This window comes from Leptonychotes weddellii, chromosome 11 (assembly GCF_054177405.1).
Source record: "Leptonychotes weddellii isolate Sample4059 chromosome 11, ASM5417740v2, whole genome shotgun sequence".
NCBI classification, from domain to species: Eukaryota; Metazoa; Chordata; class Mammalia; order Carnivora; family Phocidae; genus Leptonychotes; species Leptonychotes weddellii.
The window spans coordinates 34359163-34383203 of record NC_138379.1 but is presented as its reverse complement, the minus strand read 5'-3'; the positions used below and the strand labels follow the sequence as shown (position 1 = coordinate 34383203).

Here is a 24041-nt window from a genome sequence, read left to right as displayed (position 1 = left end):
AGCCTAAGTGTAGTCTGAGATAGATTTTAGGAATGAAAGCATCAACAGTTATAGAGCACCGACCCTGGGACAGACACTGTCTGAAGGGCTTTTGGTACAAAACCTTGTTAATCTTATTTTAACTGAATTCGGAGGTAAGATTTCACACGTTAACATCTCTGAAACCCACTGCGTCTTACAACCAACCAGTGATGTGCTGGAGTGTAATCATTAGTGGTTTCTCTTTCTTACAGATACAGACACAAAATTGGGCATCTTCTAATCGGTGGAGTCCTAACCCAATGAAATATGGCAACTCTCACAGCGATGGACTAAATATTTGGGCCCCTCAAGTTCACAGGTTGAAATCCCAACCCCCCTGATGTGATGGTGTTAGGAGATGGGGCCTTTGGGAGGTGCTTAGGTCATGACGGTGGAGCCCTCTTGAATAGGATCAGGGCTCTTATGAAAGAGGCCCCACAGTGCTCTCTAGTCCCTTCTACCATGTGAGGTTATGACAAAATGACGGTCATCTAGAAAGCAGGCTCTGGCAAGACAATGAATCTGTTGGTGCCATGACCTTGGACTTTCCAGCCTCCAGAACTGTGAGAAATAAACTTCTGTTGTTTATAAGCCACCTACTCTATGGTATTCGGTTATAGCAGCCTGAACGGAGTAAGACATTCTCAACAACTCCACCAGGTAGGTACTTCTTTGGAAATGCATCCCCATCTCTGAGACATTAACCCACTGACCTCGGTCTCTAAGCTAGTAGAAAGTGGGCTGGGATATGAACCCATCAGTCTGGCCCCTGAGCCTACACTCAGAATTCCTGCACCAAGGGACCTCTCTCTTGAGATTACAGTGGACGCTCGAACTGCAGCGAGTCCACATATACATGGATTTTTTACAGTGTAGTACTGTAAATGTGTTTTCTTTTCCTTATGATTTTCTTAGTCACATTTTTTTCTACCTTACTTCATTGTAAGAATATAGTATATGATACATATAACATACAAAGTACTTGCTAAGTGACTTTATGTTATTGTTAAGTCTTCTGGTCAACAATAGGCTATTAGTAGTTAAGTTTTGGGGGAGTCAAAAGTCATATGCAGATTTTCGACTGCGCTCCTAAATGCTGCGTTGTTCAAGAGTCAATGTATATTCAAAATCGCAATAACCTTGCAAAGGCACCACTGTTCTTCCCATTTTGCCGGTGAGGAAACAGCCTTGGAGATAAAACTTGCTCAAGGCCACACAACTAATAAGTGGCTAAGTTTCCCTCTGCCTCCATGGCCCGTGTTCTTGCCACTTTAAACATTTCGGCACGGGATCTTTGGTGGAATATAAAATGTCAGAACACCAGAGGTGAGATGGAGACTAGAATATTAATACTGGAATGAATTCATTTCATATTCTCAGTGTGTGTAGGCTCTGTTAGGGCCTTTCACACAGATTCTGCTTCTTGGGTACAGGGTAGGAGGTGTTTTGGACTGTGGGTTGCTGATGGAACCCATTGCCAAACTTTCCGTATTGGCAGTCATCTTTGTCTTTCCAACAACTTATAGACATCCTTTCCATGTGGGAGTGTAGGCAGGGAGGGGAAGAGAGAATATCTCTCAGTGTGCATTAATTCACAACAACGAAGCAAGGAATGAAGGGAAGCAAATACATACCACAGGGACTTGGACTGATTTCTGGGCCTGTCCATTTAAAAGCTGGTTTTCGGCCTCTTTCTTCTGTAACATGAACTTTCTTGATAAGATTCAGGCTACTCAGAACATTAGCTATATCATACAACCTCCTAATTTTTGCTGGAAAATAAAAGGTATATATACGACTTAGTGGAATAATGAAAGATCAAAGGACTTTGCTTCATAAAGACTTCATGTATAGGGGCGCCTGGGTGGCTCAGATGGTTAAGTGTCTGCCTTTGGCTCGGGTCATGATCCCAGGGTCCTGGGATCGAGCCGCACATTGGGCTCCTGGCTAAGCAGGGAGCCTGCTTCTCCCTCTGCCTCTGCCTCTCTCCCTGCTCATGCTCTCTATCTCTGTGTCTCAAATGAATAAATAAAATCTTTAAAAAAAAAAAAGACTTCATGTATATTCAGAGAGCTATCCCAGCCATCAACCTCAGACAGAGGAAAATGTGACTCTTTTAAGTTATTCTGGTGAGACTGCTTTAATTCAAACAAAAAATAGTTTTAAATATTGAAAAGACTTCAGTTGCTGCGGGTACTGAATTTTGAAATGACAACGGTTGAAAAAGGAAAAAAGACTTCATGAGATCACCCTATCGGGAACTACGTTACAGATTTTTTTTTTTTTTAAGATTTTATTTATTTATTTGATAGAGAGAGACACAGTGAGAGAGGGAACACAAGCAGGGGGAGTGGGAGAAGGAGAAGCAGGCTTCCCGCTGAGCAGGGAGCCCAATGCGGGGCTCGATCCCAGGACCTCGGGATCACGACCCGAGCCAAAGGCAGACGCCCAACGACTGAGCCACCCAGGAGGCCCTACGTTACAGAGTTTTTAATAAAAAGTTCCCATTGCTGGGCATCTTCTAATGAGGATTCATAAGAGTTTTATGAACAAATAAAGCACCGATAGAAAGTGTACTGCTTTCCTGCCTGTGATAGTTTGTAACAATGAGATTTACTTAGCTCATAAACATGGAAGATTCTCTACCCCATCGAAATTTGTAAATTTTTATACTGTCCTTAAAGTTATATGCAAAGCAGAGATTTGTGAATTCTACAAATCTTACATATCTTAAAAAGTTTTGTTACAAGAGGTCTGTCTCTACTTCCAGCTTGATAGTACAAAATCATAAGTTGGGCTCCTTCTTCACAGCCAGGCCAGAGGGTTCTGAATTCCCTGGGGATTCAGCAAATGACCCATTTGCAGTTCCTGGAATGGTTTCTGACGCTGTGACTAACCAGTGAAATGGAATGCTGAAAACTGCCTGGTGAGTCAGAAAAATCAGGCAGCCTGTCAGTAGTCCCGGGACTGTTTTCTGAAATTGCACATCTCCCAAGCCAATTGCTGGTATTATTGCCTTTACCCTCGACTTACTTTTATCTTTATAGAGTCACTATCAAGCTGGGGATGTTGGAATATACTTTCGAGGGACTAGTGCAGCTTTACAGGGATGGGGAAGGAGTCTGAGCTCCCGGGCACTCCCCACAGCGGGTCCCCTGGTCAGGCTAGCCTCGTGCCCTGCCTGGACATGGCCCCGGGAGAGGTGGGCGCACAGCAGTCCCCTCCCATCTGCTGAGTCCTTCTTTCCACATGCTTCTCTTCCTAGAGGCTCCTGCAAAGCTGGTCCCTGAGGCGCGGGCAGATCCCCGTATCAGGAACCCAGTCCAGGCCCCCTTCCTACTTTGAGTGGGTCTGGCTAAAACCATTCTTTCAAAACGGCAAGCCAATGGTGCTGCAGGTAGGTCACTTCTAGGAACGATTTTAGAAGAGTTATTTATACCCTTACATCTGAGAGCAGAGACCTGGGTTCTGGACCCACTTTACAATTTACTGCTCACTTAGACTTCGGGTACCACATAGTCCACATGTGCAAAGTGGGGACAATGTTACAGTGTCCAAGGAGGTAACTTTTAAGGAACTGTTTATAAGCCCAAGCGCCAGACAAACAAGAGTAGTTACATACATATCTTTGAATCCTACAAGTTAGCGAAAAACAGTGTAATCCTGGCTTCTGGGGGGAGGTGAAGGTACAGAAGCATAATTAGAGAAGATGTCAGGATAGCAAATGTATTTGGCCATCAGTTCATAAGTAAGATTTTATGGTTTACGAAGAGGCCCAAAAGTCCATGGCAGTCATGACACTTACTTTTAAACTTGCTTCTATCCAGATCTTCCACATGGTCTTCCCCAATTAAAATCTTGGCAGCGATTTCTAGGCTGACTATCTGAGGCGTTGACACCAAAAACAGCATCACAAATTTCTGGCTCATCACTCTTAACGACTTATCTTTGCGGCTGTTTACAGAAGCTTTGGAGAAGGATGAGGATTAGAGAATTAAAATTCATGAAGGGACAAGTGACTTCTAAAGTAACAAGGCTAAAAATACCACAGCCTGATCAGACAGTTGACAACTGCAGCTTTTTAACACGTTAAAAGGCAGCAGCAGTGTTAGAACAGTGTTCTGGAAGGAACCTTTGCCTCTAGTGAGAAGTGCTGTGCAGCCCGGCTCTCCCGACCATCGCTCACCTGCCCGAAATTCCACTCCAGGGAGTTCGACGAAACACATGTCTGGGTGTCCGTTCTGGCCCGTGTTTGATTTGATGATATGATCCTCTATACTGTAAGTCTTACTGAAGTCAAACTCTTGTTCATATTCTTTCTTTTTGATCATCATGATCTGCTCGGCATACTTGTTCTCCTCCCCGACGCTTTTCAGAGTCCCAAGGGTTTTGTTGAGATTATGTCGTCCGTGCCAAGTGTACCTGTTTTTGGCCAGGCGGCTCACCATATGTAAACTCTCCAGGACATTCACAATATCATAAATGCGTCGCCGCTCAACGTCTGCAAAGAATGAGCAATTGTTCGTACCAGGATCAGATTTTGTAAGGTGTATAGAACGGAGTAACTTTTTCTTCCATGGTCTATTGATCAGTGGGTGTGGATGATAGAACTCAGTTACACTCAACGAAGAATGTGAAGATGAGGAAGACCTGTTTCTGCTCTCATAGGGTATACCAAGAATACGAATTAGAGAGGTAACATTCATTGAGGGCTACTAGGGGCCATACAGCTGGAGGAAATGTCTATCGTAAACTGGTGAGGCAGGTATTATTATTTCACACTTTACGGATGAGGGAACAGCAGCTCACACTGGCTAGGTAGCCTCCCCAAGGTACAGAGCCAGTAAGTGGCAAAAACAAGTCTTCAGTACTCTAAATTCTACACATTACAACCTGTTTTTTTATATTATTCTTCAAAGCATGCACGCACGTGCAAACACGCACACACGTACGCATGCACGAACATGCACACACAGAGCCGTCATACGACAGGCACAAAGCACTGAGATTTCTTGCTTTTCCTGGAACCTGCCAGATACGCCCTTGTCTTAAGGCCTCTGTAGTGGGCTATTCCTTCTGCCCGGAATCCCTGTTCCCGATGCCCTCACTGCTCCCCACCTCCATTCTGTCAGGTTCTTGCTTAGATGTCACCTTCTCAAGGTCTGACCTGACTACCTAACTTAACGTCGCAAAGCACACTCCCAGCATTCCTGGCTCCCCTTTACCCTGTTCTACCTTTTATTTTTCCCACAGCATGTATTACCTTCTAACATACATTATTATTACTTGCTTACTATGTGCTTTGTATAATACCCATAATTATCTCCCCTTATTGTCTGTCCTTTGCAAACTTATCTCTTAGGCCCCACTAGAAAGTAGGTTCCACAGGAGGGAAGATTTTATTCTTGTCATTCATCGATGTCATCCCAAGCTTTTACAACATTGCCTGGCACATACTGGTGTGAACAGCTACCCGCTGAATTAAAGGTACACCTTACGTAGCTGTAATTAAGGATATGTGAGTAGATGAATCTGAATGGCGTATTCTTAAAATGTGAAATCAAGTTGATATTTATAAACATGCATTTGAAGAGTAAAACTTTCTTTGAAGAAGTGATAGCTCTACGTTAAAATATCCTGCATCCTCTCTTCAGTTTCAGATTATAACATTTTCATGACTCCAAAGGTATCCCAAATTTGCCACAGACCCCTTTTTAGCTGTCACTAGATTCAAGGGTCTGGAGAAAGGAGTAAAGGGGCGGGAGGAACACAGTAACTTTTGCCAAACACAAACATGTCGATTGAGTGGCAGGGAGCGCTAAAGCCCGGCTTCCGCTCACAGAAGCGCATCCCCATTGCAAACTGTGGAGATACCTAGTTGCTCAGCCCAGCTCTTCAAGGAGGGAACCGAGTCAGAAGTTCAAAGTTGTAGCTGTTTATGAAACAAGTCCTAAAACAATGTTGCCTTCCTTTACAGCTTCCAAGCTTTTGAAATGCAATCAGAAGCAAATCTCCATTGTCATTTTTCCTTCTGTTTGAAGACTCACCGAAATTGGAAACTCTCTGCCTTCATTCTTAAATTAACAGGGCTTCAGAGATTTACCGTGTCATTACACACACTGGCTAGATGAGTGTGGGTCTGAGGGAGCAAGTCCACGGAATCACTTTAATTACTAACTGTCTCTGTGAACGCTCTGCATACTTACTCAGTTCCTCGGCGACTTCGTCAAGACAGATGTCATTATTCACAGCGGGGTTGGGATAGTTAGGATATCGTGCTAAGAACTTATGACACAGCAATCCTAAACTTTTCTCTTTTCGACTTGGTTGGGATTTCTCATATTCGTCTCCGGATAAGTGTTCCTACAAAAGAAGAGGTAAATAATGTCTGAGTCGGAAATAAAGTTTGACAGGTTTATTAGGGCCCTCTGCACTTGAGGGCTAACATGCTTAGCTTCAACAACTGCAAAATTTGGGGGAAAAAGGTGGGAGCCAGTATAAAACTGCTTGGCAGACCTAAAAAGGAAGCTTGAACTGAAAATAAGTCAAAGGCTCAGAATTCCTAGTGTGGTATTTGGTGGAGTCCAAACCTTTCCTGTGCTCGGAAGCAGGCTAGTAACAGTCTGTAGGTGGCAATACTTTATATTGCTGGCACTTTTGTAACAGCTACCACTCCCTACACACACACACACACACACACACAGAGGTGCACGCACCCACCAGTTTCCACCCAGTCTTTTGCAAACCTACATGTAAACAATCTTTGGCCTCCGGTAATCCATTCCTGCTGTCAAACAACCCCCTTTTCTGATCTCTGTTTCGGATCTCGGGGCTCACAGCACTGATGAGCATTTTCAGGTTGGCTGTTGGTGTCCACGGTTCTCCCTGGGAGATTTCCTTGGGCTTGGTGGGTGTGGTCAAGGGGCCAAAGTCAGGCTGGATCTCCGTCAACACTATATTTGCTGCAATGGATTCCTTCAGAGGTGTTTTCATGAGTCCTCTTTTATGTGGCTCAAAAAAGAGATTTTCCTGGTTTAAAACAAGTAAACAATTAAATCCACTTTTAAACAGGATTTATCAGATAGCTTTCGATTTCAGAAATTGTACAATAAATAGAATATTGCTAAGGAAAACATGCCTAATGAGGCTGGAGAGTCGATTAAATTAGTAACTCTTCCAATGATCGCTTGACACTTACTGTCTTTTCACTAGCTAAATTTCCATTTTTAATCTTGCAGTAAAGCACAGACTTAAATTTTTCTTCTTATGTTCCAAGAATTAAAAAAAAAAACCTTGAAGGCCTAATTTTAAAACCTTTTTGATATAATTTTTGACGTAGAGAAGTGTTGCAGGTAGTATGGAGAGTTCTCATATACCTTTCACTCAGCTTCCCCTAATAGGACTGATAATTTTAGGTGATCCAAAACTCCTAGGAGTGACTTGCACACATGACACTGCAATAAGGCCTATATGGCAGAAACCAAGTCCCATTCCTCTGTGTGTGTCTGCCTGGCCCAATGGCTGCATGCATGGAATGCTCAATCAAACACCATTGATGTGGAAGAGTCAGAAAGCCAAGGAGACAAGGGTGAGGGCTAGCCTACGGTCATACCTACAGGCAAAACCTAGAAGGGAGGGGCGCCTGGGTGGCTTACATGGTCGAGTGTCTTGTCTTTGGCTCAGGTCATGATCCCGGGGTCCTGGGATCGGGCCCCGCATCGGGCTCCCTGCTCAGCGGGGAGCCTGCTTCTCCCTCTCCCTCTCCCCCTGCTCATGCTCTCTCTCTCTCTCTATCTCTGTGTCTCAAATGAATAAATAAAATCTTAAAAAAAAAACAAAAACAAAAACCTAGTAGGGAGCAAAATCCAAGTGCCTAAGAGCAAAGGAAAAGTCTTCTCTTTCAATATTTACCCCTCTCACTTTATTATTTTTTTTCTAAGACTTTATTTATTTGAGAGAGAAAGAGGGAGAGAGCGCAAGCAGGAGGGAGGAGCAGAGGGAGAGGGAGAAGCAGGCTCCCCGCTGATCAGGGAGTCCAACACAGGGCTCTATCCCAGGACCCCTGGATCATGACCTGAGCCGAAGGCAGATGCCTAACTGACTGAGCCACCCAGGCACCCCTAACTCTCTCACTTTATAGAAGGAAAAATGGGGCCCAGAGAAAGAAAATTAGTTATCCAAAGTCACAAAACTAGTTCCTGGCAGAGGCAGGACTGCCACTGAGACATGAAGGTAAATTAATAGCAGCACAAATAAGATGAATGAGACTATGTTTCTTCTTCTACTTTTGGCCACTGGGGACTTCACACATTCTTACTACCTATGGCTATTTTAGAGAAAATGTTTGGAATGGCAATAAGTGAAAGAACACAGAGACCCACTAATTCCTCAGTGACTTTAGTAACAAAGATTAATGGGACTGTTTAACATGTCTATGACTCCTTGGGATTTATCAAGTGCTTTTCCATTTGTAATTTTCATCAAATCCTGTAGTCCTATTCTGCAGAAGAGGAGACCCTGGCTGAGAGAGGTTGTGCAGGCCTTGAACCTGAATATCCTCAATCCAACTATGGCGTTCTTACATGGAAATCAGTGTGATGGATACAATGGGGGACCCTCCTAAGCATGTGCACCTGGGAGGTGCGGACCCAAGAATGGCATCTTTCTAAAGGCTGCTGTCCTTTGCCTCAGACTATCAGAAAAGATAGCAGTTCTCTTACTTGACTAATATCTAAACCTTCGAGGAACTTTGCATTTTTCCTTTTTTAACCTATCAGTAGTGGGACACCAGTCAAGACACCCCTACTGAAAATTCTTTTATTTTACAAAATGTCTAGCTCACAAATTGAGTGTTGTGGCCCCCAAGTTTAAGAAGCTGCCGATTTGGTAGAAAATTATCTTCAAAAGGAATCTGATCTCAAATCATGTCAAATGCCCTCTCTGAATTCTAATTGTTCAAGAATTCTGAGAAATATCATAATGCAGCTAACAAATTTTATTATTCTTAAAACTACCTTTTCTCTCTGCTTATCTCTTTGAGACTTCCATTTGGAATCAAACCATTAAAAACTCTGGATTACTTTACCTCTGGCCAAACTCTTCACCTCGTTAAAAATTAAATTTCCCTTCCTTCTGGGTTTTTACAGAAGGTAACTAAAAAGGGATGTGGCATTAATAAGATATTGGATATGGAAAAATTATGGGGTTAAATCAGGATGATATTGCATTTAAAACTGGGATGATGAATACTAAATTAAAAAGGTACCTTTTCATTCTCCATTCTGTAAATTTTTCATACATTTAGAGTTTCTTTAAAAATGAAAAATCTGGAGTTTCTCCCAACACCCTGATGGTTTAAGTAGTCCAATCAATTCTATTAAAAAGTTTATTTTCCTTAAAAAGAAAAGGAAATAGAAAAAGTTAAAGAAAAATAAAACCAGGAAATCCGTTGAATATTCCCTCATGGACACCACAGGCCACTTAAACAAAGACTAACGAAAAATGACAAATTACATTTACATTTTATTCCCGACCAGAGATAGTCCTCCTGGGCAGAGAACTCCATCAAACGCCAGTAAATTCTTTCAGCAAACCGATCTGCTGTCATGAGACTTAAAGGAAACCACAGAACTTCCAGTGACAGTCCTCTCCCACCTTTAGAGAAGGCGCGCCATTCTCCGGACCCCACCAAATGGACCTTAGTAAGCACAAGCACCCACCTGTTCACAGGTCAGGGCTCGGGACTCAGCGCCCCAGCCCTGGTTCCGGCTGAGCAGACACGACCCCAAGCATCTCGACAAAAGTCTGCGTCTAGATGCCTGAATTTTTCCCCTGACACACACGTGCACAGGGTCAGCGGTAAAGTCTCGGGAAATAGCTTGATAGGAAACTTCCAAATTCAGTCCTTAAGCTCCAAAAGTACTCTGGGTATTTAAAGAGCGCCTTATGATTAAGACTTTTCCCTTTTTTAAAGACATCCTTAAAGATGCAAAGCGCTGGGTACTCTCAATTCGGTTGGCCAGTTCACGCCACGATCTTGGATCTTACCAAGGAGGCTGCATTTGTTCAGTAAAGCAACCAGGTACAGTCCCCCTGCCGCCACCCGCTCCGCGCCCCGCGCACTTCCCTCTTCGTCGGGCTAACTACCCCTCCCCCCCGGGCCCAGTCCGCGCGCCACCAGCCCTGCAGTTCCCGGACAGCATCTTCGCGGTTCCCAGGGCAACGATTCCTAACCAATCAGAGAGCTGGACGCGGGCCTGCGATTGGTTGGCGGCGCCAGGGGCGGGTCCGAACCTTCCGCCTTCGATTTAAAAATTTGGCGCGGAAAGCCGGACCGTGGCCGGCACCGCCCCTTAGCTGCGCGGGGCTTGAGCGCGGGCAAACCCGCGCCCGGAACCACGGTATCCCCGCCCCTCCCCCTCGCTCGCCCCCTCCCCTCTGCGCGGGAGCTCAGCTCCTCCCTCCACGGCCCCCGGCGGAGCGAGAGGCGGGAAACGGCCGTCTCTGCCGCTGCCCTCCCGAGCCCTCTCCTGGTGCCGGGCCGGCTGGGCGCCGCATCCCTCTGCGTCCCGCTGACCTGTCAGTTCACCTCACGGTTGGAGCCGGCGGGGGCTGAGCGGGGACTCCTCGGCGCCCCTTCCCCGCTCAGGTCCGGGAGCCCTCGTGTCGGGCCGTCAGTCGGTCCTCAAGCAGCGCCGAGGTGGGTGCCGCGGAGGGAAACGCCGGGACCGGGACTGGCGGGCCGGCGGGCGGGCAGAGGGAGCGTGACCGTCCAGGAGCAGTCAAGCCCCCGATTTGAAATTAACCCGCTCCCGGCGCGAGCCGATCCCGCGGGCTGGGAGGGCCGCTCCCCTCCCCCACGCCCGCTCTTCCCGGCCCCGGACCCCGCGCGCCAATCGGAGCCTCCAGACAAGAGCCGGCGGCGAATCAGGGTGTAGGCACCGCCCTCCGGTCCCGCCTCCACTACAGAGTTGGGGGAAAAGTTCAGCAACTTTTTTTTTCCCCCTTTTTTTTTTTCCGAACACCCCCTCCCCTTGCTAAAGTTGGGGAATGAAGTTTGGCCCTCCCGGGGCATGAGGGCTGAGACGCGGGCGCTCTGCGATTCCCAGTCTGGCCGTCCCACTCCCTGCCTAGCTCCAGATCTACTCACCTGCCCTCCGGACCCCAGCCGGAACCATTCCCCCTTCCATCTCTGGCATGCATTATTGTGCTGCCCACCACCTGCCCCATGGCTTCTAGAAACTGGTGTGTAGAAGGAGAAGCTTGACTAACTGGTGCCCAAACTCGATGGGCGTGGGGTCTCGGCCGAGCTGTGAGAACTCAGGTGTGGGAGGAGGTGTAGTAAGGTTGAAAACCCGCCAAGCCTGTTCCGGGCGTCCGCAGTCTTCCCTCTCGTGGTCTTCCACCCGCTCCTCCCTTTCCCCTCCCTTGTCGGCTTCCCTCGCTTTCCCCTCTTTTTCCGGTTTCCGAGCTTCAGACAGCTTCAGCATGGAATACTGTAGAGTTCTAGATTAATAGCAGGATTGGGAGACGCTCTAGTCCAAAGCCCTCGTTTTGCAGACAGAGCTGCCTTGCCTGTGCTTGGATTGTGTGCGCCCGTGTTGGCTTGCCCCGCGGTTCTCTGCCTTAAAGGGTTTCCCCTTTTCTGGGGACCCGTGCTGGAGTTGCGGTCCGGCATGTATTGCCCAACCGCGCCTAGATCCGGGCGCCCATCTCCCGACGGTTTGGTTTGAGCTCTTCCCCCTCTTTTGTAGTCTCGCGTCTCTAAGTTCCAGCAAGGCCCACGTCCAGGATCTCCCAGGCTCGCTCATGTGTCAGGGAAGCACCAAGGCTGACTTGCCGCGCGGGACATTCCCATATTCCCGAACGCAGTATAAGGGCGGGGATGTTGTGATTTAGAGGCTGGGGTCGCCGTGCCGCAGCAACAGACCATAGGGCCTGGGGTCCGGGTTGCGAACGGTGGTTCTTTCTCCCCGCGAATTGCGACCCTGGGGTGCGCAGGGGCTGTGGTGCCCCTGTCCTCCCCTCGCCGCCAGCCGCGGGGCACGGGCCACATCGACTTCAGGCACTTCTACCTGAAAGCCCGCCTTTCGGGTGCTGTGCAGAACGTCTCAGATTTAAACTAAAGCGAAGGTCATTGGGCAGAGGTCTCACCACCGACAGCACTAAGCAGCTGCTTGTTCTTGAGCCCAGGTACCCCTTTTCCTCAGCAGAAGGGGGGCGGATGGTGTTTCTGCTTTAGCCACTATCTGTTTCAGATTGTTGCCCTCCCTGCCCCCCATCCCCAGCGCTTATAGGAGTGCTCCCGCTCCCCTGTGTTCAGAGGCGGTGACTAACCGGTTCATACCTGATCTACATGGCCATTGATGCCCTAGGGGTCTGAGTGCCAAGGACCTGTAAGGCAAACAGTGCAGCGAGCAGCCACCTCTGTGATGCACAGATGGCATCTCATTTAATACTCAGCACAGGTGTTCACCATGGGTCAGGAAAGTGAAGTAGCGCATTTTACAGTAACGGTCCCTAAGCGGCAGGACTGGGATTGGAAGCCAAGTCTGTTTACTCCTGAGGGCTTTCCACTGAAAGCTGCGTTCTTCAGGTGCTGGTGCTGGCCTCGCCTACTTCACAGGATAGTTGTGTCCCACTTTATAGAGAAGAAAACTGAGGTACGAAAAGGGTTAAGTGATGGCCAAGCTAACTACAGAGTCAGAATTGGAATCCAGGTCTACCTGCTCCCAGTTCATATATCCAATTTCACTGCCTCTGGAAGTTCCTCTGGAAACAATGTTGGTGACACCTGAGACCAGTCTGTAAGCATCTACCCCTCCCCATACCCCCAGCATAACCAAATAATAGGAAAAGTGGGATATAGCCATTCTTGTTTGGATGACAACTGTCCTATCTTACTGAAACATGTGAAATTAAAATCCAAGTCACTGACTTGATGAAAAGTAGCTCTACTAAGAGTGAAATGAATGAGTTTTAAAGTCGTAACAGATCTTTTATGTAAAGGTAATGAAAAAGCAAGCTGAAGTATTTCCACTCGACACTGCCTCATGTGTTGATGTAAAATTCAGCACGAATATAAAGGGAAACTTTAATGTTCACTGCATAGCCGAGCAGGAAGGAGGAGGGGACAGGTTTGAAATCTTTTTTGTTACTTCCCCATCCAACGTGTTTTCCGTTTACTAGCTATAACATCCAAGGGAATATTCATTCGTTCATTCTGGGTCCTTCGTTCACCATGTTGTGTAATCTGTGTCTTGCTGAAGTTAGACCAGTTTTTCAACTCTGCGCTTAATGGTTTGCACAACGTGGAGGGTGAGGTGTTGTGTAAGACACTAAGCACTAAAGAGGGGGAAAAGAAGTAAGGGGGAAAGATGAGTGTCATCTAAGGTGTCTAGATTCAAAGGACACGCTCAGGATTTGGGAATCCTGTTTTGTCATCATCACCAGAGCCTCGCAAGGGTGGTGGGGTGTGGAAAGAGCAGCTCCCCGCCCCCAACCAGGCGGGCCCAGGGCTAGAGAGGGAGGTGCTCTAGCTCGTCTCCTAGACCTTTTTCGTCTTGCCGCCCCACCTCCCAAGTTCGACCCAGTGGGGCAATGCGGGGTTGTGCTTTTTTGGCAGCATGAGTTGGCACAGCCACCACAAAAGAGCTGTCTAGGGCTTTAAATGGCACAAATCCCCGTGTGCTGGATTAGCTCGCAGCTGCTCCCGACCAGATCTCGGTCCTCCCGGATTCTTTTAACTAGTTAGTTACTTTGTCTCCAGATGAATTGTGCTGGGTCCAATCTGGGCAGGGTTTAAAGCAGGTGGATAGAAGGGACGCAGGAGGTGGGACAGCCTGGAGCTGGCTTGTGCCCACCGTGGAGCTAGATTTGGTCGGAGCCTGCTGGCAGTGACAGGCAGCTGGGTAAGAAGTCCCTGTCAGCTCTCCTTGACTTCCTTTGGGAAACCTCATTCAGCGGATGAGCCCTGGATGGATATTTGCAGCCCTGGACTCAGCTGCAGCAGCAACAGTTGCTGCCATATATCGAGCAATTACCGCATCTAAATTTTTTAAATGCCTTGGGGATAACTGAACACAAAATACGGAGAACCCTTTTATAGAATTGGAGTCTGAGTTCTGTCCTCATTGTATTACTGTAGCATCTGATCTTTTTTTTTTTTTTAAGATTTTATTTATTTATTTACAGAGAGAGAGATAGCGAGAGCAGGAACACAGGCAGGGGGAGTGGGAGAGGGAGAAGCAGGCTTCCCGAGGAGCAGGGAGCCCGATGCGGGGCTCGATCCCAGGACCCTGGGATCACGACCTGAGCCGAAGGCAGATGCCTAACGACTGAGCCACCCAGGCGCCCCTATTGTAGCATCTGGTCTTAAAATTGCCACAGAGCTGAGGATCATGTAGTCTTAGTGCTTATTTGTAGATTGGAAGAACCCATTTTTTTCCAGGTTCTAGAACATTAAAAATGTATATATATACCAAAAAGTGTATATATACAGATTCCTGGGGGTGGGTGGGTGGGATTTCTTACATGAAAAAGTCCCAGTCAGTGGAGGAATCCCATAACCTCCTTGATCAGCAATTATTACCCTTTGTTTGAAGTCTGGTAACAAAGGGTAACTGTTCTGATCCCCTTCAGAAGGCAGATTCCTCACCTCCTGTCTTGATCACAACCTTGTCCATTCATCTCTGTTACAGACAGCCCTCCTATACCACTGTGAGCTCCTGGAGGGCAGGGAAAGGGACTTCCTTATCTCTCTCTCCCCCCAGTGCCCAGCTGGGTGCCTGGCCCAGAGCAGGGGCTTGATAAATGTTGGCTCATTGAATAAGGCCCTAGTTTTGAGTGCCATCTCACCAAGCCCAGAGGATGCCTTGTTTTTTAACCTCTTTATCATCAGGGCCAAGTTCAATGCCTGACACCTACTTGGTTCTCAGTGTTGGAGAAAATGAACTCATAATTACCACCCTTTAAATTTTTTCTTTTTACTTTAGCTAAATAGTATTTCCAACCCCTCCCATACTCGTGACTCTGTTTTCTCTATTCATTTACTAAAGCATAATATCCTGAACGCCTACTCTGCTCCCAAGCCCTAAATGAGGTGCTCTGTGCATACAGGTGAGTGAAAGAGGCAAAGTCCTTGCACTTTTGGAATTTACAGTCAAGCAGTAGAACAGTGCCTGGCACAAAGTGTTAACTACTATTATTATTACTATTATTCTGTTTTTCTCCTATAAATATGAGACCTCTCTGCTACCCCTCAATTTAGCAAATATGACTTTTTTCTATGTTCTTCCTCTATTGTACTTACTTATTTAGTTAGTTTTCTGTAGGTCTTTTTCTTCCCTTGGAACCCACGTTCTGTTCTTTCCTCCTTTGGGCCACATGTATGGGTCACTTGCTCTGAGCCCAGGGACTGCTGGGTACGGTAGCTGCCCTCAGGTCACAGCAACAAGGCCAAATTTTCACTTACCACTCTTCTTTCTCTCTTTTTCTTTTCCAGGGACATGGCCTTCATTTGGAGAAGTTGTTTGCTTTTCTGAGCCTTTCAGACTGCTGCTTCAGAGTCCCTGGAGGAGACCTGGTGTCTCCTGGAATGATCAGCGAAGTCAGCTTAAGTGAGTTAGTTAAAGCTTGGCTGGCTCGCAGTTGTGTCCTGGAGTGGGGAGCCGGGAAGACAGAGCAGGTTCCTGATCAGCCAAGGCAGCCTGGGGGACATTGCCCCACAGGGTTACAGGCAGTCACCGGGCCCTCCAGCATCCCATTTCTTCCTCTAGCAGGTATCTTCTCCCTCCTTGGCACCTGTGAATTCCCCTTAAACTTCTGGTTTCCAGGATCTGGTCTGACCTAATATATCCCACGATACCCAGATGTCATTGGGTAAAATTCAGCTGCTCACTGTGCTGCTTTATCATACTGAACAGAGATTGACTAGGACATACATAATTCATTTTGTTGGCAAAATACTTAGGATCTTCTGAAAAGATGTAGATAGCTCCCCTCTCAGCTTTAACTGCAAATGCTCAATAAAAACACAGTATTTTTCAGTATGGAAATCGGTTGCAGTAATTGCATTAGAATCTGCCCACAAAATGGATCGTTTTACATGTGCTTTTTAAACAGTGCTAAGCTTCGTTCCAAATTCAATCTTTGAAATAAGAATCTGGAATTGTTTTTAAGTCAGTTTGAATAATGCAAAATGACACTTTTATTAAAAAAGGGCAAGATACTGGTTAACCAAAATTTTGAGGTATTTGTTATCTTGATGTCATTGTGAAAATGTCCTATCTGTGTCATATCCTAGACGGCCGCCTCTGAGGGAAACTCAGGGTTTGGAGAAGGGAGAAGGAGAGTCATCTTCTACTCCATTATCTTCTTGGAACGAGGATAGGATGTGGATACAAATCAGGCCTTTGGAGGGAAAGAGATCTTGGTTCAGAATCACCTACCTCATCATGACATCTGTATGACCTTAGGTAAATTACTTAACCTCTCTGAGCCCCACATTCTCCTCACTGAAATCAGGTTGCTGTGGGGGTAAGATGGGATAATGGACGTAAAGGACTGAGCACAACGTTCGCACATTAGGGTAAATACTAAGTGATAGTTACTGTATATTATTATAATCCAGGCATTTCTGAATGAATAAAACATTGAAATGAATAAAATATTCAAAACATTTGAATGAATGAAAACATTCATTTTTGTTTTTATTTTTTCTGGTTGTAATCCCTCTGGGGAAAAAGATTCCTAGGAGCCAGACTATTTGGCCAGGAAATCATTCCTCCTGGACACCCGGGTCTGCATTCTCTGCCCCCTTCTGCTACCTCCCGCCATCCCCTGCTACTCTGTCAGTGCTCAGCTGTTGGGGCAGGTCTTTGGAAACCTACAACCACTAGTCTGCTTCAGGTTTTTTTTTGGACTGAATTTATAGAAATGCTTGAGAAAAATACATTGAACAAGAAAAAATCCTCTACGATAACATACTTTTATCTCTTAGTAGAATTAGTAAGTGCATCATCATTTAAGGTTTCTCATCGAGTTTGTTGGCTCTTTTAGTACATATTGCCTCCCCTGCTCTCTGCTGTTCTGTATCTCTTCTCCCAGCACATCCACATCTTAATTCCTCTAAGCACAGCCCAGGACATAGAATTGGATTTGGTTAATACTGGCCAGCTGGCTTAGAACCCAAAGACTCTGGCTCTAGCCCTGTATGTGGCACCTGCTAATTCTGTGACCTAGGGCAAGCCATGGACCTCTCTGAAACTCAGATTCCTTTTCTGTGAAAGGGGCTGGAAATGTCAGTGACCATAAAGACTTCATTGATGGTGTGGGACCAACTGAGGTGATGAATGTAAAAAAAAAAAAAAAAAATGTTTTAAAACATTGTTATTTGATTATAAGGAAATCGTTTTTTTAATAGGATCCAACATCTTGCTAGCTTATTGATTTCCACCATAGGAACTGTCACGTGCTGTGTGATCGAAGACACGCCACCCAACTCCTGAGCTGCATGTGTCCCCTGTGATATGGGGGGAGCAGACTTGCTTCCTTGAACCTTCCAACGTGGTATGACTCAATGCTGACGCTGAACTCCCTTGGAGCCTGTAGGAGGCACAGGCTTTGAAGTCTGGCAGACAGACAGACTGACAGACTGCTTCAGAGCTTGCTGTCTTTTTGTTTTTTTCGGACCTTTACAGGATTGTCTCAGAGGGTCCCGGGTATTTTTGAAAACTTCACAGCAGTTTGGCTGAAGGGCAGTTTTGCCTGCAATCAGACATCAGCTGTGAGCAGACCTCTGCAGTGACAGAAAATGGATGAGACCAAGATTTAGGCCTGTAATTTCCAAACTCCAGGGGCCCATTTGATAGAACCGGTTTGCTTTGGCACGTTGAATTTTTGTTGCCTAAATAACAGCGCTCCCTCCAAGAACTGGGATGGCTTATTGGTCCCTTTGCCATTTTGCTGCTCTCGAGGTATGGCTCAAGCATTTCAGACAGGCCTGCCCCCCTGGCCCCTGGCTCAGGGGCCTGCAGCTGTGTCAATAGGCCTTTGAAGTTCACACACCCCAGCTGACTGGTCAGCAGCCCCTGGGATCATCTTCACCACGCTTGTCACAGGAAATCAGGAAAGGTATGTGGAAGCTGGTGTTGCCTGAGAGGCGGGGGAAGGAAGATGATGGGGTCCTTGATGAGAATATGGGAGGAATTTACCCAAATTCAGTGGTCCAATTCCATTAGCGGGGTTTCTTCCTCACTGCTCTTTCTCCTTCTGGCTCAAAAGCCATACATTGAGCTGGTTTATTTTTAACCTGATCCAAGTATGTGCCAACTAGTGCTTTGGGGGGGGCTTTAACACAATGACAGTATGTTGTGATGTTGGTGCTTCTGCAAGATCTGGAAAGAGTTTCTGAATCATCAAAACGTGAATATTTGTTCTGGGGAATTTGAGTGCAGAGTATTATTAAATACTTTTGTATCCTCTGTTTGGGGCCCTGGCATTCTTTCGTTCGGCATTTACTTTGCGCTCTCTTTGGACAGGTACTTTGCAGGTGCTTTACGTTTTCATCACATTATTCTCTTAACTTAATCTTCACATCCGTGAGAAGTATGTTGTTTTTACCCCTATTTTGCAAATGAGAAAAGCTCTGGGAGGTTAAAACGGGCTGAGGGTAACCCAGCTAGCAAATAGCAGAGCACGTATACCTAACTGTTCCACCCTTAAGCCCATGTTCAGAACTTCTACTCTATGCAACTGGGAATCAGAATCTTTCGTGGACCAGCAAGCCTCCTTTTCTGTCCATGCTACTCATATTCAAAACCATACAGTTATCTCCTCCTCCTCTTTATCCTTGCTCTGCACATCCTCTTGGTCACTGAGTCCTGTCCTTTGCCTTTCCCAATGTCCCTTGCATTTCTTTTCATTCTCACCCCTGGTACTGCATGCTTGGATGGCTGCAGTAGCCTCCTAGTTCACACTGTCACCAGTCTTTTCCTTTTCCATCCTTTCTGCTCACCCTGCCAGAATCATCTTCCTTTAACACTGCTTTGTCCTAAAATCTGTCATTTAAAATGTTCCAGGGACTTTCCATGGCTCATAGGATAAAGTTAATATTCAAGGCTTGAAATCGAGACCCACCTCTCTACTTCCCACCCCCAGACACAGATGACCTCAAAACTGATTTCTGGCCTTACCCATCACTTCCGGCAATAACTTGATGTTGCCTTGGGTCTTTGTTTTTTTAATGTTATCTTTTTTTTTTTTTTTTTTAAAGATTTTATTTATTCATTTGAGAGAGAGAGAGCACATGAGAGGGGGGAGGGTCAGAGGGAGAAGCAGACTCCCTGCCGAGCAGGGAGCCCGATGCGGGACTCGATCCCGGGACTCCAGGATCATGACCTGAGCCGAAGGCAGTCGCTTAACCAACTGAGCCACCCAGGCGCCCTGTTATCTTTTGTTTTTAAGATGTATTTATTTATTTTAGAGAGAAAGGACAGAGGCAGAGGGAGAGAGAATCCCAAGCAGACTCCATGCTGAGTGCGGAGCTGATGCAAGGCTCCATCCCACGACCATGAGATCATGACCTGAGCTGAAATCAGGAGTCGGAGGCCCAACGGACTGTGCCACCCAGTTGCCCCTGCCTTGGATCTTCTGACTCAGGATCTTTGCACATGCTATACCTTCTGCCTAGAATGTTACACATCTTTCTACTCAGTCTCCCCTCTGTTAAAATCTCCCCGTGGCCTGTCTTCCGTGAAGCCTTCTCTGGTTGCCTTGCAGGAATGATGCCCCCCGGAGCATTTTGTAGCGCTTCAATAGTACGTGACACATGTAACCCTTCCTCCCTAATCCCAGCGCGATGGTGGAAGGCGTGCATGCATGTGCGCGTGCATCCCCTGCTATGGTCATTGTCATTAGCATGGTGCCTTGTGCATAGTGGGCCGTTACTTGGTTGAATGAATGAACTAATGAAGAGAGGAAACTAAATGGGAAGAAATAAGCCACCTCTTGGGTGTTTGCTGTGTGCCAGAGAGTGTTCTTAGTACTTTTCCAGGTAATAATTCCTTTAATCCTTGCATCTACCCCAAAAGATAGGTGATACTATTGTCCCCATGACAGAGATGAGGAAACCAGGGCCCAGTGAGCTGAACTGACTTGTCAAAGAATTAATGATAGACCCAGGATTCAAATTCACGCAGTCTGTCTCCAGAACCTAGGTTCTCACTATGGCTACCTCTCCGTGGACGGTCCTGACCCTAATAGGTTCATTCACATAGGAGCTAGTTCACGGACTTAAAGATTTATCATGTGTGACAGGTTCAGGAGAGTCTGAGAATGGTTAAGATCCAGGCTTCCTCTTCTTTGTCACTACACGAAGCCTTGCCCACCTCAGCAATGTGCATTGGGCCAGTTGGTGAGCCAATACAACCAGTCCCAGGTGCTGGAGCTCCCCAGGTGACAGATGCTATGTAAAGATGAAGGACACGTTTCATGTTCTAGGAAACATGGTAACTTGATTACACAGCCGTCAGACTACGGTCCTGGGGCTCCTAGAACAGTCCACGTTAAGCATGAGATGATTACTTGGTTAATAATCCTAATTGGCCTCGTGCACTACCCTATGTTTATCACTCCTGTCTCATAATCAACTTCTATATTTTCCTTAACTTTACAACTCAATCTGTGTACCAGAGTGATGGCAAACCCATATTTATCTAATTTAGTGAACATTTGCATGTGCTGCAATTAGACTCCCATGTTGTGTGATCAACGTCCTTTGCTAATTGCATAATTCCTTTTGCATTTAATTGTCAGAAGGCATCCTTTATGTGTACGTGTGTGTGTGTGTGTCTCCATGGTTTGCTGCTGGTTGGGAGCGGCATGTGGAATCGCAGGCTGAGGCACCTGCCATCACAGAACCAAAGGCCTTCTAGAGCTGGGAGGAACCGCCTTCCTTGTTTACAGGTGAGGAAACAAGGCCCGAGAGAGTGAAGGGACTCCTATCCAGTTAGCTCAGTCCTGGGAAGTCCTGAAGGCACGGAAGGATGAACACATCTGCAAAGGATATCCCCCAAACCATTCCAGTGTAGAAATTCCATGAATAATTCAAACCAGTCTTGACAATTAGCATTGGAACTTGAGTCTGGACAAGATTAGGCCAGGCCTAAAAGAAATCAAGTTTCTGGCAAGGCAGAATCTTAGGATATTCTGAAGTTATAACCCTTAGCGATTGTTTTTCAGCTTTGGGCTGCTTACTGCCAGCACGTGTCTCACTGTAAGGAAAGCAGGCTAACCTCCTTTCCCTTCCTTCTGCCTCTTTCTGTAAGATTTTTTTTTTTTATTCCTCTATAAAGCTAGACAAGAAGAGAGTGGGAGATCCATCCAGGAATTAGGGATTAGCCTAGAAAGAATCAGAATATTAGAGCTGAATGGGGACCCAAAGACCTGGTCTACGGAGCTGGCTGGACAGGGTGTGTCTGAAGTCCCACTGTTGGTCGGTGGCGGATCTGGGAGGCAAGTCTGTGTCTCTTTACTCAGAGTTCAATCACAGCACTCTGCTAAGGAAGGGACCGAGAGGACAAGGTGTGCCTTGACACCTCACACTTTCCTCCCTCCCTCAGCACCTTTACATCCTGCCTGGGAGCCCTAAGCCAGGGGTGTAGGGATGCAGAGGTTCAGATCTTCATCTTGGCTGGGATGAAAGGGCTAGGGAAGAGGATCCCCCACCCCCAGTAGAGAAGGATCACCCTGGTCCCCATTGTGAGCATTCTGAACCCAGAGAGGATTTAAGAGAATGCAGTGGAACCCAACATGGTGCTGGTCCAGAGCGGGAAATCTGCCAATATTTGCAGAATGAGCGTGTGCACTGGCCCGGGGATGAGGATGGGGTGAGGCTAGAAAGGGAAGAGGAGGCTAGCTATTCCTACCTGTAGTTTCTTTGCTGGGAAGGCAGAGGAAATCACGAGAGACTCGTCACAGTGGACTTCCTCTCCTCACCTGCCCAGGAAGAAAGACCTGGTCATTCCTGTGGAAGCACCAAGAATCATCAGGGCTGGAAAGCAGAGTCCAGGGGTGTGCTCAGAAAGAAGAGGAGAATGGCCACTGACCACTGCCAAATCTTCTGAACTGGGAAACCTTCCCACGGCTGCTGGCAGCCCTGGGAATGCCCCGCTCTCTGAGCCTCCAGTGGCTGCAGCGCTGAGAACAGTACCCTGGCACCCACCCCCCGGCACCCGCCACCCTCTATCAGATAGACCCTGTGTGTCTCCTGACTCCGGTCACAGTGTCTAGGCCATAGTGGGTGCTCAGCAAATGTATATTGAACGAACGGATGCATGGATTGTACACTGTTGAAATGTGCGGCTGTTGTCAAGTTGGCAGGGAGAGAGAACGCGTGGAATTGCCAAAGTACTATGAAAAACCTTTTAATAGCCTGTATAGATGGGCCAGAGCTGTAAGATTAAATTTACCCGCTGCAAATGGAACACAAAGTCTCCATTTAGTTTTGAAAGGTCGATTGCCCAAACAAAGAGTGGTAAATGGGGTGCAGCCCAGATTTTAAGAAGCCAGCGGGAGTACGTCTTGGTGGGCCAGAAGCTCCACGTGATTAAGATGGTGATGTAACTGCTAAAATGGGACTGGATTCTATAAGGTGAAGCTGGATCCAGACCGATGCAGGCAACACTCCCTGTAGTTTCTGAGCTCACTCAGGTCACATCTGGGGTATAATGTTCATTTGGGGTTTTATTAACAGCCACACCTTAACCTAGGTCTAGTGCTTTAGTTTACATAGCGTTTTCCCAGGCATTATCTCATTACGCTGTCCTAATGAGACGGTTTATATACCGGCAAGGGCAAGCTGACATGCTCAAGGTCACCTAGCGAGCGGGCGGCAGAGCCCAGCCTTCTGACCCCTTGTCCACACTCCTTCCGCTGCACCACACTGCCTTTATGCAGGCCAGAGCCCCACTGTGCCGCATCTAGAAGCAGGACCAGCGTGACGCTTGTCAAGTGCTGTCAACAGTGGACACGCTCAGATGGGCACCTCGCTATCAGACAGCCTGAGAGCGATGTCTCACAAACCACCTTTCCTAACTCGGGAGGGCTTTTACAGGCCAGCTCACACTCGCGGGCGCAGGGACCCTGGCCTGTTTCAGAGTTGGTACCAGACAAACCTCGAACATCACCTTGCCTCTGAGTGAGCCCAGGAGAGGACAAGTCCCCGTCCTTAGCTCACTGGGTCCCGCAGAAGGGATTTGTGAGCTGGCCTGCAAAGGAGGAAGGGGAAAGGGAAAAGAGCTGACATCTGTCAGATGCCTATTAAGTGTTGGGCTCGAGACATTTCACATAGATTTGTTTCTTGTCATTAATGCAGTGCCTGTTTCTGCAGCCTCACCGCTCAGCCTGGTCACCATTTGACTCCTCCACCCCCTGCTGTTGGGTTGTCATAATAATCCCTCACATCCATCTGGTTTCCCCCAGTGGCTATCCACTTTCCAAAAAAGTCCATGAAGAAAAAAAAACAAAAAACCCTGCATGCTCTCACTTAAATATGGAATCTAAAGAAGTCAAATAACATAGAAGCAGCATCGTAGAACCATGGTTCCCGGGGGCCGGGAGGTCGAAATGTTGGTCAAAGAGCACAAAGTTGCAGTAATGCAGGATGACTGTGTCTAGATACCTAATGTGCAGCATGATGGCTCTTCTTAAGACTATTCAATACTGGAAATATGCTAACAGAGTAGAATGCAGGTGCTCTCATCACTAAAAGGTAACTATGTGAAGAGGTATGTTAGTTTGACTACTAATCATTTCACTATATGTATATCAAATCATCATTTTTACTAAAAACAAAACAAAGAGGTAGGGCAGAAATCACGCCCTCATTTCATAATGAGGCACAAGAATGCCCTTCTGTCCTTTTGTCTGTCCATCCATCCATTCATCCATCCTTTCATTCATTCATTCTTTTTCTAAAGATTTTATTTATTTGATAGAGAGAGTGTACACAGTGAGAGAGG

General features: G+C 46.7%; 1 protein-coding gene and 2 long non-coding RNA genes across 12 annotated transcripts in view; 2 read left to right on the top strand and 1 right to left on the bottom strand.

Annotated features, from left to right (window-relative positions):
• LOC145716177 (uncharacterized) overlaps window positions 1–1703 on the top strand; it is a 50972-nt gene extending 49269 nt beyond the window's left edge. Inside the window, exon 3 of the long non-coding RNA XR_014138647.1 lies at window positions 234–1703. This is a non-coding gene — a long non-coding RNA (uncharacterized LOC145716177). The remainder of the gene's footprint in view (window positions 1–233) is intronic.
• E2F8 (E2F transcription factor 8) overlaps window positions 1–10738 on the bottom strand; it is a 17699-nt gene extending 6961 nt beyond the window's left edge. Inside the window, exons 1-7 of one of the 4 annotated variants that reach the window (XM_081798470.1) lie at window positions 10610–10738; window positions 9287–9414; window positions 6772–7050; window positions 6228–6384; window positions 4208–4522; window positions 3827–3988; window positions 1656–1793 (exon numbers count right to left, since the gene is read on the bottom strand). In XM_081798470.1, the coding sequence (XP_081654596.1) occupies window positions 1656–1793; window positions 3827–3988; window positions 4208–4522; window positions 6228–6384; window positions 6772–7050; window positions 9287–9301 (1066 nt within the window). In that variant the 5' untranslated portion in view covers window positions 9302–9414; window positions 10610–10738. Of the gene's footprint in view, window positions 1–1655; window positions 1794–3826; window positions 3989–4207; window positions 4523–6227; window positions 6385–6771; window positions 7051–9286; window positions 9415–9740; window positions 10147–10597 lie in introns of those variants that run through there. The other 3 variants (XM_031029658.2, XM_081798469.1, XM_081798471.1) reach the window with 3 other exon arrangements.
• Window positions 4165–24041, top strand: LOC115941422 (uncharacterized). Of its 7 annotated transcripts, XR_014138642.1 has the most exons (8): window positions 10578–10720; window positions 15078–15138; window positions 15524–15800; window positions 16325–16496; window positions 17482–17589; window positions 19801–19838; window positions 20836–20985; window positions 22026–24041. It is a non-coding gene; the product is annotated as an uncharacterized LOC115941422 (long non-coding RNA). The 7 variants fall into 7 exon arrangements; XR_014138643.1 differs by lacking the exons at window positions 19801–19838; window positions 20836–20985; window positions 22026–24041 and adding an exon at window positions 19505–19794; XR_014138640.1 differs by lacking the exons at window positions 10578–10720; window positions 19801–19838; window positions 20836–20985; window positions 22026–24041 and adding an exon at window positions 4165–4301 and having other exon boundaries at window positions 17482–18503.